General features: G+C 49.1%; 3 protein-coding genes across 3 annotated transcripts; 2 read left to right on the plus strand and 1 right to left on the minus strand.

Annotated features, from left to right (window-relative positions):
• Positions 1-841: 841 nt before the first annotated feature.
• LOC125540063 (uncharacterized) lies at positions 842-4,019 on the plus strand. The gene is made up of 4 exons (XM_048703639.2): positions 842-1,201; positions 1,303-1,536; positions 1,966-3,177; positions 3,270-4,019. The coding sequence occupies exons 1-4, from the start codon at positions 942-944 to the stop codon at positions 3,892-3,894; spliced, it is 2,331 nt and encodes a 776-aa protein (XP_048559596.2). The 5' UTR covers positions 842-941; the 3' UTR covers positions 3,895-4,019.
• A 547-nt stretch (positions 4,020-4,566) lies between these two features.
• LOC125540064 (glutamine synthetase leaf isozyme, chloroplastic) lies at positions 4,567-8,992 on the plus strand. The gene is made up of 14 exons (XM_048703640.2): positions 4,567-4,836; positions 4,952-5,240; positions 5,726-5,765; positions 5,972-6,075; positions 6,182-6,230; positions 6,352-6,458; positions 6,541-6,628; positions 6,740-6,868; positions 7,003-7,077; positions 7,388-7,441; positions 7,514-7,551; positions 7,948-8,107; positions 8,202-8,262; positions 8,518-8,992. Exons 2-14 carry the CDS (start codon positions 5,002-5,004, stop codon positions 8,655-8,657), a joined length of 1,284 nt encoding a protein of 427 aa, XP_048559597.1. The 5' UTR covers positions 4,567-4,836; positions 4,952-5,001; the 3' UTR covers positions 8,658-8,992.
• An 831-nt stretch (positions 8,993-9,823) lies between these two features.
• On the minus strand, positions 9,824-10,782 carry LOC125540065 (uncharacterized). The gene is made up of 2 exons (XM_048703641.2): positions 10,504-10,782; positions 9,824-10,294 (listed from the first exon to the last, which is right to left on the minus strand). The coding sequence occupies exons 1-2, from the start codon at positions 10,765-10,767 to the stop codon at positions 10,124-10,126; spliced, it is 435 nt and encodes a 144-aa protein (XP_048559598.2). The 5' UTR covers positions 10,768-10,782; the 3' UTR covers positions 9,824-10,123.
• Between the last annotated feature and the right edge of the window lie 3,618 nt (positions 10,783-14,400).

A 14,400-nucleotide genomic window follows, 5' to 3' on the forward strand; every position in this document is an offset into this window, starting at 1 on the left:
TGTTCTTGGCGCCCACGGTGTCGCGTGTGGTAGGTGTCCTGCTGAATGATGGTGATGGGGCTCTTCTTTCTGCTGCTTTGGAGGATAAACTATAGAAAACATGCCGGATAACCTTAATTAAATGGCATGATCGCAAAGGCTGAGCTTGTTAACTGCTCCACGCGCTGCGCAAGCATAGTGTTGATTTGTCTAATACGGCCCGTACGGTTTGAAGTTTGAATGCATCGATTGTTTTTCACCGGCTTCCGTGCCTTCTTTAAACTATTATTACTCCCTCTGTTCCTAAATATAAGTCTTTGTAGAGATCACTATGGACCACATGTAGATATATGCAGATGCATTTTAAAGTCTAGATTCACTTATTTTGCTTCGTATGTAGTTCATGGTGAAATATCTACAAAGACTTATATTTAGGAACGGAGGAAGTAATTCAATTCTGAACTAGCCCTCGTATTGTTTCGCCTTTCCCATCATGCCCAACTTCACCAGCCTGGTTCGGTTTAAGGAAGACATGTTTGAAAAAGGAGTAATGCGAGGATCTCCCAATGAAATTAACGGGATGGCTGGCATGTAGCTAGCTTTAGGATTGGAAATAGGTGAAGGAAAGGCCCACCCCATGAAATCCAGAGGGAGAGAGAATTACTAGCCCCGTCCCGTAATATAAGAGTGTTTTTTACATTAGTATATTTCAAAAACACTCTTATATTATGGAATGAAGGGAGTAGTTAGGAAGGAGTCCGTAAAACATCAGTAATTTCCCATGAATTTAGGTCCAACTGCGTTGGCGCTACCCTTGAAACCAGCCAGCTCTCGAAGAAAGCGTAATCTCACGAGGCAGCACAGTATCCGCCAACCAAGAGGCAACACGGCATAACGCTTCACGTTTCCGCAATCCCCGTCGCCGCGCAGCCTCCGCCACGAGCCGTCGCGAGACGCCGGGAATGGGGAATCCCGACGGGGCGAGGAAGAAGAAGAGGAGGAAGAGAAGCGGCGGCGAGGCGGCCGCCTCGTTCGACCGCGACGTCTTCCCCATCCTCCTCGCGGCCGTCGCGCCAGCCACCGGGCCGAACCAACGCGCCTCCTCCGCCGCCACCGCCGCGCGCCTCCTGCGCCGCCTTCTCCCCCGCTCGCCGCCGCCGCCGCCGCTATCCCCTCTCCCCGGACCCCTGGTCGCGCTCCTACCGCTCCTCCTCACCTCCAGGTACCGAAAGGGGAGCCCTCTCCTTTTTTTTTCTGTTCTCGCAGCAATGCACTCTCGGTCTTAGCCTGCTCAGTTAATTTGTTTTCCGATTTGTGATGCAGCTCGCATTCCGTGGCCGCGCTGAGCTGCGAGGTGATGGGCGCGGCGGCGCTGCAGTCCATGGAGGCCGGCGAGGCGCTGGCATCCGACGGCGGGATCGCCAGTGGCTTGGCGCGGGCATTGGGGAGTGGCAGCCAGCGAGTGGCCGAGGCTGCCTGCAATGCCGTGATGGACCTCTCGGCGTCTTCAATTGGCAGGGAGCACCTCTCGGGCTCACCTGTTCTGCCGAGGCTATTGTGAGCACCCAACCTGCTGTTCTAGGTTAAAGCATAACATAGCTTCTAGTTTGTCTGATTGCTATGAATCGTCTTCCAGAGATCCAGTGAAAAGTGATTTAAATTGTAGTATATCCTTGAATTTTCGTTGTGTTCATGCATTACCCTGTTTTCCCACTGAAGATTTTGAATATGTGGAAGTGCGAATAAACTCCAGAAGGGTGAAAACCAACCTTCATCTTCACTACTTAAGCTATCTGTACATTAAGCGACTGCAGTGATTTGGCATAAAACCATGCAGCCAGCAATTATTGTCATATGATAATCTAACTCTGCATTTTCTGACTATATCTAGAAGCCTAGCATTGCAGTCTGTTTTAATGGTGAAAGAGATGCTATTTTGCTTGTACTTCCTGAATATCTCCAGTCAGTGGAATTGATTTCCTTTAGGTACCTATTTTCTCAGGTAGAATCTATTTCTGGGGCTGTCGGTGGCGGGAGCACCGGGTGCCAAGCAAGGGTTTCAGAGCCAAGTAAATGTTTGAACTTGATCATTGACACAGTGGTGCTCATGGTGAACTCCTGTAAAGTCGACAAGTTACACAATCTTCAACAGGAGCTAGTTAGAAAAGTTATGCATTTGTTGTATGAAGTATGGAGCAAAGTTAGACTCTTACAGTCATCAGCTGACTGCAGCAACGGGAAGGATCAACTTCAAAGCAGACCATATGAGATATCTGAAGCTATTTTTAGGCTTTCGATGGATCTTGCTTATCCAGCCCACCTGGAACCTGATGAAGTCAGAAAAAGCTTTTTTGGACAAACGGAATCTGACTTTGAAAAGTTTGCCCTGATGTACTGGGAAAACTCACCTTATTTGTACAGGAAGAAACAAAGTGGTCTGGAGGGGGATGCTGTGTTCACTGCATTGCATAACGCTTTTGATCTTAGAACACCTGATGCTATCATTGAGTCATTCATACAGGACCTTGTTTCTTGCCCTGCTATTGCTTCGGATGAACTCAACATAAATTCCTTTCTCGATGAGGTTCATGATTCCTTGGGTGCTGCTGTGAAGTATAGGCAAGATGTAAGAGTCGTGAGAACACCAGATCAGACCTCAACAGGATCTGGGATAGAGGAGCATTTCTTTGATGATGGAACGGTCTTCCCAGATGCAACTGCATTTGTTGAAAAATGTAAGGGCGCAATCAGGAATGGTTTCTCAATCGCCTTGCGTGGCATGGAGTTCCGGTCTGAAAAGGTTGCTGCTATAGCTTCTGCTCTAGCTGATCTATTTGGTCAGCCTTCTGTAGGGGCCAACATATACTTCTCACCCCCAAGATCTCAAGGTCTGGCCCGGCACTATGATGACCACTGTGTGCTTGTTTGGCAACTACTTGGACGCAAGAAATGGAAGATTTGGCCCAATACAAAGTCAATTCTGCCTAGATTATATGAACCTTTTCACTCTTTAGATGGCTTGGTGGATGATCGTGGTGGAAGGGTGGAAGTTTTACGTGAAGGAGACATAATGTATGTTCCTAGAGGCCATGTGCACGAGGCTTGCACTGACATTGACGAAGGTGAATCTGAAGTCAATGCATCCGCCAATTACTCGCTCCATTTGACCCTTGCCATCGAGGTCGAGCTACCCTTTGAGTGAGTATTCTTCCTGTCTAAAATATAGAAGGCATTCCTGGCTTGCATGTCTAGAGGTTCTGTTTCTGACCATTTCTCTACCTTTGTTACAGGTGGGAAGGGTTCACACACATTGCTCTTCACTGCTGGTTGGAGGAGCAGAAACTTGTGGGGAGCTCTGGATCTGTCGAGTCCAGGATGGAAGAACAAGCTCCATTGTTTGCTCTCCTGCTGCATGTGGCCATCAGGTTGCTCTCGGACAAGGATCCTACACTCAGGAAGACGTGCATGGTTGCGGCAAAGCTCCCATCATCCAGTAAATCTGTCCGAAGCAGCCATAGGTCAATCTTCGACGAGATACTCGACAACATCGACAGGAACTGCGGCTTTGAGGATGCGCTGAGGTCGGTTGAGCTCGCGGTCAAGGAGAGGAACGATGAGCCGTTCCAGTGGATGTGCTGGCTCCGGCATCTCCCACAGCAGCAGCAGCAGCACGGTCGCAGCAGCAGGATCGACTTCTGCGACGTCCTGGGGCCCTTGGAAGAGCTTCTTGACATGTTCAGCTCCGATCGTGAGCGAGCCTCAGCCGATTTCGCCGATTTCAAGTCAAGGTTCTGTAGGCGTGCCATGTACGACGACGCTTGCAGCGAGTTCGAGGCGCTGCTCGTTTTGTATCGGGCGGGTCGGACGCGGTACACCAAGGGCATGCTTGCGTTGCACGGGAAGCATGGAGGGTGACTGCTCCAGAGTTCCCCCCCATTTTTGCCGAACAGTTTGTCCTGTACACACACTGCGAAGGCGGTGACCGTTGCATCACTGGTTGTTAACTCGGTCGTGCAACCTGGAGTAGTTTGTGGTTTCCACTTTTGCCGTTCTACGACGTAGGATAAACTCGCCTGCTAGGCTACTAGTGTGGTTGCACTTGCACAAGAAGGCAGGGCCAAAAGTACAGGCAGCCCATGTGTGCTACCGCTGCTGCTGGGCGCTGTCACAGTGTCACTGCTAGTCCGTCCGTCCCCGGCACCGGGCAGCCCGACTGGAAGTGGACCAAGCTAGGGTGCCCCCATGACAGGCCACCCGGCGCAAAGACATGCTGCACCTGACAAAGGGGATGAAGGGATGACAGTCCATCCATCCATCCATCATCCTATATGGCTACACCCCCAATTATTGCCCCCGGGGTCAATGAGACACGCACGCCGCACAGCACATAGTTTGCTTGCGTTGCGGTGCAGTGCAGGTCTTGCTCCGCTCTGATGCATCTGGCTGGGTTTGGTTGGAGAGGTCGCTTGGGCTGGGGCGGGAGACGGACGTGACAAGGAGAGGCAGCCGCATCTTTCATTTCATATCCGGAGCCAGAGGGAAGGAACATTGTAAACTCTATCCGAGATGTGTGTGCCTTCTTTGGGCAGACGGCGCTTGGTTTCTGGCCCGGTTTGCCTCCGGTGCGGCTGCAAGGGGCGCCTCAAATCTCGTCCACCCAGAGCCCTATCGCCTAATCAAGAGCCAGATGCCACTGCCCGCGCCGCGGCCACTAGAATCTCCCCCGCAATCTAAATTACTTGTACCACCGGCCTCCGCTCCCATAAATAATATTTCCAGCGCGATCTCGCAAGGTCGCCTCCCCTTCCCTCCATCCTCTCCTCCCTCGTCTCGTCCGCGTCCTTGTCCGTCTCTCTGGTGAGTGCCGCGGACTCCTCGATGCAATGCTTCTTGGAGCACCCGGCTTCTTCAATCTCTGTTGCGTTCATTCGCTGATCGACGGCAATGGCGCTGCTTTGGTTTGGTTGATCAGCTAGCGCTGAAGGGGAAGGCGGCGACGGAGTAAGTAAGTAAGTAGCGGCGATGGCGCAGGCGGTGGTGCCGGCGATGCAGTGCCAGGTGGGCGTGCGGGGCAGGTCGGCCGTCCCGGCGAGGCAGCCCGCGGGCAGGGTGTGGGGCGTCAGGAGGACCGCCCGCGCCACCTCCGGCTTCAAGGTGCTGGCCCTCGGCCCGGAGACCACCGGCGTCATCCAGAGGATGCAGCAGCTGCTCGACATGGACACCACGCCCTTCACCGACAAGATCATCGCCGAGTACATCTGGTACGCGCGCACTGCTACGCGCCCTTCGCCGCAAATGTCGCCGCTGTTTTCTCGTCAGGCGCATCAATCTTCGCTTCCATAGATTGATTGATTGACTTCCATGAGAGCACAGTGGTACTACTGTGGTAGTAGCACCTTGGGATAGGCCAAGACGGCACTTTCACGGGATTACACTAGATTAGATTAGATTAGCACGGAGGGAGCAGTGCAGTGCGGATTTGCACCCTTAAAGTCGATACTCACTGCTAATATTAGGAAAAGCTTTCAAGGCCTGGTGGGTGATTTGTGACGACTCACTCACTGCTTTTGCCTTTTTAGTTCCGGCACTTGAATAAGATGCAGGGGACTGGACACCCCACTTTTGGGGTGCAACCAGGAGTCGATCCTGTCATGGCATGGCATGCACCACTATTATGTTTCTAGTAGCATTTTACTGTTAACAAAACTGACCTTTTCTCTTTTCTTTCTCTCTTCGCATTCTGCAGGGTTGGAGGATCTGGAATTGACCTCAGAAGCAAATCAAGGGTACGCGTTCGATAGCGTGATGGTCATCACAGTTATCGATGTTTCCTTGCATACATACTTTGTACTCGCTCTGTAGCGTTCTTATAGGGATGAGCAGCCATCATTTTCTCCAGAAGTTTTAGGGGATGAGCAGTTCACTGCGGAGTACTGTTTGCTCTACTTTCTATTTTTGCTGCTGACAAGAAAATGCAATGCTACTGTTTCAGACGATTTCGAAGCCAGTGGAGGACCCGTCAGAGCTACCCAAATGGAATTATGACGGATCGAGCACCGGGCAGGCTCCTGGAGAAGACAGTGAAGTCATTCTATAGTAAGGGGGAAATTGCTGTCCATGTGTTCTTCAGCCTTGCACATACAGAGTATTCTGGATTTTGGCTTTTGCTAACTCTGTTCATGTTTTTCTGTCCTGCTTTCAGCCCACAGGCCATATTCAAGGACCCATTCCGAGGAGGCAACAACATCCTGGTACCTTTCATCTGGACGTGCTTTATGCTAATCATGAATAAATGATTAATAGTAGTGGTCACTTTTACTGGTTACATGTGTATTTTGGCATGTTAGTTAATACGGGATTTGGTTTTTTCAGGTTATCTGTGACACCTACACGCCACAAGGGGAACCCATCCCTACTAACAAGCGACACATGGCTGCACAAATCTTCAGTGACCCCAAGGTCACTGCACAAGTGCCATGGTAACTAGTGCATTTGAGAACCTCTGCCTATATAAAAGCCTGCTATTGTTTGCACACAAAGTTGAAACATTTGCTTTTCTAGGTTTGGAATCGAACAGGAGTACACTCTGATGCAGAGGGATGTGAACTGGCCTCTTGGCTGGCCTGTTGGAGGGTACCCTGGCCCCCAGGTACTGCATCAAGAGGCTTGATTTACCAGATGACAATTAATCTCAGGCTAACTGAAATATACACTTCATTAAACACAACCGAGTAGTAATATTTGTGCTGAAATGTTGCAGGGTCCATACTACTGCGCCGTAGGATCAGACAAGTCATTTGGCCGTGACATATCCGATGCTCACTACAAGGCCTGCCTTTACGCGGGAATTGAAATCAGTGGAACAAACGGGGAGGTCATGCCTGGTCAGGTATGCCTCCGTATTTATATGGGTGCATGTATTATTCTTGTTATGTGTGAATCAGTGTGATGTTTTTGACCTCTTCTTTTAAAAGAAAATCGAACTGTTTAATAAGTGAAAATTCACAACCTGTATTCATGCAGTGGGAGTACCAGGTTGGACCTAGCGTTGGTATTGATGCGGGAGACCACATATGGGCTTCAAGATACATTCTCGAGGTACTTCGAACAATTATCCATTGTTCCGTGATGGCCTGATATCATAGAACTTTGGTTTTTTTTGCTCTTATTTATGAGAATATGGTTAAAAAGTCGACTGGTTTGTTACATTATCGTAGACTCGGTAGGTGCATGTGCTGTGAGTTTATGATTTATTCTGACACCCTGAAGAATTCCCTTCTTAAATACCATAAAACCAGTTTTCACTAAAACATCAGATCCGATAACTGACCAAGTGATCATCCTTTTGCTGTTATCAATTTTCCCATTGGTAAGCACTTCTAATTATCATCCTACTCACCGTAATCAGAGAATCACGGAGCAAGCTGGTGTGGTGCTCACCCTTGACCCAAAACCAATCCAGGTATATTCCTATAAGATGTTTGTAGCAATTTATATATTAGAACTTGGTAATCTGAAGATTGATCTTATGTAGGGTGACTGGAATGGAGCTGGCTGCCACACAAATTACAGGTTCCACTTTTTTCTGTTAATATTTATTTATCCTGCATAACTTCTACAATTATATCTTGCCATGTGTATTTTTTTTGAGAAACCTGTATATATTAAATAAACATCAGAAAACCTATTATAGCTGTATTGAAGTAAATACAATGGAGATTTTGTGGGAAGAAAACATATGCTGATACTAACAGACAATGTTCCTTCAAATACTAAGGTATTTCAAACAGGGCCTGAATGTGCAGTGTTGATTATTTTTTAAATTGTTATCAACTGTTATTCAGAATAGACATGTATTTACTACACTTCATTTCTAACTTATGGAGTAGTTTTCTCAATTGGTTGATACAGCTTGTCCTTAATTTGCGAGTGAGAAACAACAATCTTTTCTTGTTGTTGCAAATGTAGTACACTGAGCATGCGCGAAGATGGAGGTTTCGACGTGATCAAGAAGGCAATCCTGAACCTTTCACTTCGCCATGACTTGCACATAGCCGCATATGGTGAAGGAAACGAGCGGAGGTTGACAGGGCTACACGAGACAGCTAGCATTTCAGACTTCTCATGGGTATGGGTGGAGCAAACCTTTTCTTTCTATATTAGTTGTGTTTTCCTTCCTGTTTATTTACATGGTGTGCTAATCAAAACACTTTGTTTATCAGGGTGTTGCGAACCGTGGCTGCTCTATTCGTGTGGGCCGAGAGACCGAGGCAAAGGGCAAAGGTATTTGCTCCCCCTTGTTCTGCAAAACTAATTGCAATGGTTGGGAATGCAGAAAAAGAATTATGATGTCCCAAATAAAACTCAAGTACATTGGGCAAGCCTAATTCTTGCGGAGCAGAAAAGGAATTATGACAACCCAAATAAAATTCAAATAAACCTCTTGCATATATTATACTGGTAGTCTGCTGGCACCTATGTGCCGTAGCTTGGTAATCTGCATCTTTGAACTGTAAACGATACCTTGTTGCCCAACAGGATACCTGGAGGACCGTCGCCCGGCGTCGAACATGGACCCGTACACCGTGACGGCGCTGCTGGCCGAGACCACGATCCTGTGGGAGCCGACCCTCGAGGCGGAGGCCCTCGCTGCCAAGAAGCTGGCGCTGAAGGTATGAAGGACCTGAAAAGGCCGAATTCTTCTGGGGAAAAGAAAATAAATCGGCGGTGGCGAGACCGTTCGTCCGTCGTCCATTCTTGTTGATCCTGTGGTTTCGTCGGGGCACTGTCTGTACAAAATCTTCACGGTTTGTAGAACCGCTCCGCATGTTTTTTCGCTTGAACTGAGTCCATTTGATCTGTTGGGTCTGTACAATTGTTGGGTCTGTACAATCACTGTACCTGAGTCCATTCGGAGAACTACGTTTGGTGCGCAACCTTTGGGCCCGGCGTGTCTGCTCAATTGGTGCGCAGCCTTTGGGCCTGTCTGCTCAATTGATTTTTGTTCTTTCAACTTGGCCTGTCTGCTCAATTGGTGCGCAGCCTTTGGGCCTGGCGTGTGCGCTTGTCGCAGGCGTATCGGTTTTCGGCCATCTTGATAGTTCTTTCTGAGTGTTGTCTGATATCCACGATCTCTCTTGATCCGTGAATCAATACAGAAATCAATGGGCTCTGACCAAGTTAGCTTATCTTCTTCTTAATGAAAAGACAGAGCTCTTGCCTGTTGCTCGAAAGGAAAACTTGGGCCGTTTGTAGATCTCAGTGTCCCCAGGCTGCCAGACGCCGCTATGACCACTGTGGAGGAGGGCGCTCCGTTTGCAGATGGTCGCTCTGTTGCCGGACTGCCCTCTCTTTCTCTGTCTCTCAGCTCGAGCACAGTCTGAAGAAATGAGACAAGGAATCGTGTAGCACAAAGTTCTGCTGCTTTCCTGTTCTTCTTTTCCTTTTATTCAGTAAAACAGATCGTGCCGTGCTGCTGCATAGCTTGCAGCTGACTCCACAATGCCTGTGCCATCCCACGGACGAAGTCGTGCAGCTGGCCTGCTCCCTGAACGCACGGAGCGCACAGCGAGCGTGCCCTGCTGCAGATACTGAACTTGATAGAAAAGTAGTGAAGAAGCTGCTATCTGAAACGCCTACTGATTTTGGCTGCCATGGCTCCCAGGTTTCCCACCCGTGCACACTTCACCGTGCTTTGCCCTATGTATGTGGAGTGCCTGTGCCGTGCGTTCTGCGTTTGGTGGTGTTGAACCTGCTGGGTGCACGGTGCACCCCACGGATCATCGAGTGCCGCCCGGAGCCAACCCCCAACAAACAGCTACTGAATCAACAAAGGCACAAGTAATTTTCCGATAAAGGGTGTATTTTATTAATTTGAAATGAAGCATCAAGGGGATACAAGCACAATGAGTACACACCCATCCCGGCCTCAAGCAACAAAGGCACAACTATGTATCTCGATTTTTCTTTTTAACGAAGATCCATATAAAATCGTGGACTTGGCATCTTTTACAGAGACGGCGAGGAGCTCCCGATACCCCAATTCCGTGAAACCGGCCTACTTACTTTGCTAAAGGCACAAAGAACTGGAAACTGAACCGGACAAGATTACACACGAGCTGAATAATATCCGGAGGCGGAAGGCCTATGGCCTGGGGTGCTTTTTGTGCGCCGGCGGGGAGCTGTGGCCGTGCATGGCCACGCCGCTGTAGTCCGCGCTGGAGATCAGCCCTTCCGTCGCAACCGCCTCCTCGTCCTCGTTCCTCCAGCCCGCCTTCCTCCTCTCTTCAACACTCTCCACTCCCATAGGCACAACCTGCACTTGTGCTTCGTCGTCAAAAAACTCTGATGGTGCCATACATTTTCTTCTGAACAAAACAAATTTCTTCTGAGCAGAAAATGGTGCGTGCTTCGTTCAGAGACAGGCACACAGCTGAATAACAGCTGCAGAGTCTCTGCTCAAATTACACGGGAAACTCTGTTTTGGGGTCTCTGAATTTCTTGGTGGGGGCAAAATGAACTGACCTCATGCTGCTCCTCGTGGTCGCCTCCACGCCGGTAATGGTGGTGGTGTGCCGGTTCCTCTCTGCCTCTGCGACCTAGAACACGACCTTGTAGACTGTCCGGGGAGGGGTGCTGAAGAGAAGATCTGGAGGAGGCATCGTCCGCGAGAGTGGCTAGAAGAAGGCTTGAAACACACACTACGGTGAGCAGCTTTTCCATGGTGGTGGTGCCTGTGGCAGCTGACAATAATGGAGAGGAGGAAGCTCTTGTAGAACGCTCTCTCATCGGTGTCTTTACCAGACACACATCGGCGAGGGTTGCACAAAATGCATAATGGCACCTCGGCTTAGGCATATTTGCAAACTAGGCCCCATTTGAAGAAAAAATGTCGTAATCAGCTTGGAGTCGGCATGACATTGTCGATAACAGTCAAAAAGTATTCCTTGTCCCTAAGGATTAGGGCTGGAATTTGAGCCGAGTCGAGCCGGCTCGTTTCGTTAACGAGGTAGCTCGACTCGACTCGTTACTATAACGAGGTCAAATTCAAGATTGGCTCGACTTGTATAACTCGCAAGCTGGCTCGTTTAGCTTGTTATAAGCTTGTTAAAGATACGAACAAAAAATCTTACAAATATGATAAAAACGATTACTTGGGAATGTAACATGTACATGTTGAGCATGTACAATGTTCATAAACAATTGTAAGTATGTACGAGCTTCGGTAACATCAACAAGTCAGACAGAAGAATGCAAGCATAGATCAGTAGTAGAGGAACTAAAGGAAGATAAGGAGGAGATGAGCAGTGTTGCCGGGGAGTGTCCGACGCACGCACCTCAGAAGCGCAGGCCGCTGGCCGAAGAGGTGGGGTTGCGGCATACACACGGTACCGCCGCCATCGCGTTTCACAGGTAAAAGAAACAGAGAAGACAAGAGGGGAATCGGTCATCTATAACTTCACTGGGGATGGAAGGAGAGAAATAGTCGCGTGCGATGTATGAGTCTCTCGGCCGGTTGAGCCTTGTGTTGTGCGCCTAGGACGCAGGGAGTTGAGTGGCTGATCTTTTGTACCGAGTCTAACGAGTTACATGAGTACTCGTGAAATTGGCTCGTTTAACTCGGTCTATAAACGATCTTAAACTAAAGGTTGGCTCGACTAGTTATTATTTGAGTTCGAGAGGATTCGAGCCAAGGCGCGAGCTACTTGCTTAGCTCGCAAGCTTCGAGCCTTTTTCCTAGGGCTGCTTAAGATCAACGCCCCACCTTGGAACCGCAGTTGTAGTGGTTGGACTCTTGAATTGATCTAAAGTGCCTGAAACATATCCCGCCTTTTGTGCACGTACAAACAAGAAACCCTATTCTCTCCCTTACCCCCTCCCCCCAAAGGAGACAACGAGGAATCTACGCCAGATCTCTGTCGACTCTGTCCCGATGCACAAATTTGAGGAGGATCGAGGCTCTGAATACCAGCTCGAAGATGAATCGCCACCATCTGTCCGAGCGCCGCTCCCCCGAGGACCAAAAGACCCTAACCTAAACTACTAGCTAGAATCGAGGCACCGTGATTCTCCTACCCGCCACCAGCCATAGGAGCGGCAGGTTAGGGGGGTGGCGAATCTATGGTCTAATCAATGGAGCTTGGAGGGGAGGAAAATGTTGGCCTAAGCACCTACGCGCGAGGGAAAGCAAAATATTGTATGATCACCTCTGGGTGAGAATACACATATTTCAACATTGAGAAGTTACATGTGGTATATGGTGCGGTGGAGTTGCAGATGGAGCTGTAGTAATCCATGAATATTTGTACAAGAAAATAGGTGGGGAAAACTTAGAAAAATGGAAGGTATGATAGTTAGTTGTAAGTTTATTTTTGAAGGTTGGGCATCAAACACTGATGGAGATAGTTAGTTAAGTTTTCAAACACTCTTGATTAGGGGTGACATTTATGGTTCATCCATTCCCATGATCCCTTTTGTGTACCACTTCATGTGGACTATAATCAATAAAGCTTAGCTATAGCCCTAAAAAAAGATATCCGGTAACTGCGCAGGGCCCTGATATCGAAACACATTAGTACTACTTCCTCCATCCATATATATAGGGACTAAGGGCATCTCCAAGGTAGACCCGCAAACTGCCCACATCCGTCCGGACCACGGGAGCCATCCAACGCGGGTCTGCATCGGTCCGGACGCAGTTTCTCCTGCAAAATGGAGACAAAAGTGGGGAAGCTTTGCGGGAGTCCGGACTCGCGAGACATAGGAATCCGACACCCCAGGCCCACCAAAAACCCTTCCCGGACCCCACGACTCCATCCTCCCCATTTTCTATCCTTCGTTCTTTCTCTTTTGCGCCGCCGTCACTCCACCACCCCGGCCACTATGCCACACCCTTGCCAGAAATCTGCGTCTCCGTCACCTCTAGCGCTCCATCAGGGCTCTTGCCACTTCTCCTCCGTCTCCGTTCAACCCCCTGTCTTCTAACCGCCCCCAGGTACCATCCTCTACCGTGCCCGGCAACTGTTTGATGAATCGCCGGAGCTGAAAACAATTGTCCCTTAATGAATTCCGATTTGGAGTACATATACGAGCATTATGTTGAGTAGTACTCCGATGAGATGGCGATGATGCAGGCAGTCCTTGAAGATGCCGAGCGTGCGAAGGAGCATGTTCTCAATTTCAAGGGTTTGATCAAGGGTCATCGAGTGCTCAACCGCAATAGGGCGTGTGGGCATTTGACACTTATGGTTGACTACTTTGCCCCCGATACACTATTTGTTGACCATTTTCGTCAGAGTTTTTGGATGCGCAAGACTGTCTTCGATCGTTTGTACCATGGTGTCTGGTCCTACGATGACTACTTCATCCTAAAGGATGTCGTGGGAACAATTGGCTTCTCTAGTTACAAGAAGAGCACGGCTACACTCCGGATGCTTGCATATGGTATGGCCGCTGATTCATGGGACGAGTACCTACGGATGTCTGAGAGCACATGGGGAGATGTTGTCGGTGTCAAAACCGGCGGATCTGGGGTAGGGGGTCTCGAACTGTGCGTCTAAGGTCGATGGTAACAGGAGACAGGGGACACGATATTTACCCAGGTTCAGGCCCTCTCTATGGAGGTAATACCCTACTTCCTGCTTGATTGATCTTGATGAATACAAGAGTTGATCTACCATGAGATCGTAATGGTTAAATCCTAGAAGTCTAGCTTGTATGATTGTCATAATAATCTATCGACTAGCCTGGCCTTGGCTTATATAATGCACCAGAGGCTTAGGATAACAAGAGTCCTAGCCGAATACGTTGGTGGAGAGGAGTCCTTGTCTTGATCACCAAGTCTTGTGGAATACTCCTTGTATGCGGCATGGGCTGCCCGAAGTGGCCCATGAGTGAAACGCCATGGGGGTCCTCGGCCCGATCCACCTGGTCAGGACAGGATGTGGTGAGTACCCCCTAGTCCGACACCGTCAGTAGCCCCCTGAACCGGTCTTCAAGTTGGGGACGCTCCTCGATCCTTCCGAACTGTTCTTCATCTTCGGTCGTCGGTCTTGAAAACTGGTTCAACAAATCTTCTCGTCTTCGATCTTGAGGATCGCCGAAGTGAATCCGAAGTGTTTACACATCGGGTATCTGAGGAGCCCCTTTAAGTTCTCGGCCTTTATCAATGCCTTAGGATTATTTTTCACGCCACACGTCGGGTTTGAAGTTGTTCCCGTGCGACGGTGTCCTCTTGCATCCGAGCTCCAACGTCGGACTGCATTCGAGATATCTTTTGCAGCCGAGCACCAATGCTGGACTATATCCGAGCTCCAATGCCAGACTATATCCGATGTGTCATAGATGACCTTGGCTTGAAATTTTTTGAAGGAGGTTATCCGAGTTTAACGCTGAAAAGTTCTCTATGGAACGAGCCATTCG

The sequence above is a fragment of the Triticum urartu genome, chromosome 2A, assembly GCF_056163025.1.
Source record: "Triticum urartu cultivar PI428250 chromosome 2A, HENAU_Tu73, whole genome shotgun sequence".
Classification (NCBI taxonomy): domain Eukaryota; kingdom Viridiplantae; phylum Streptophyta; class Magnoliopsida; order Poales; family Poaceae; genus Triticum; species Triticum urartu.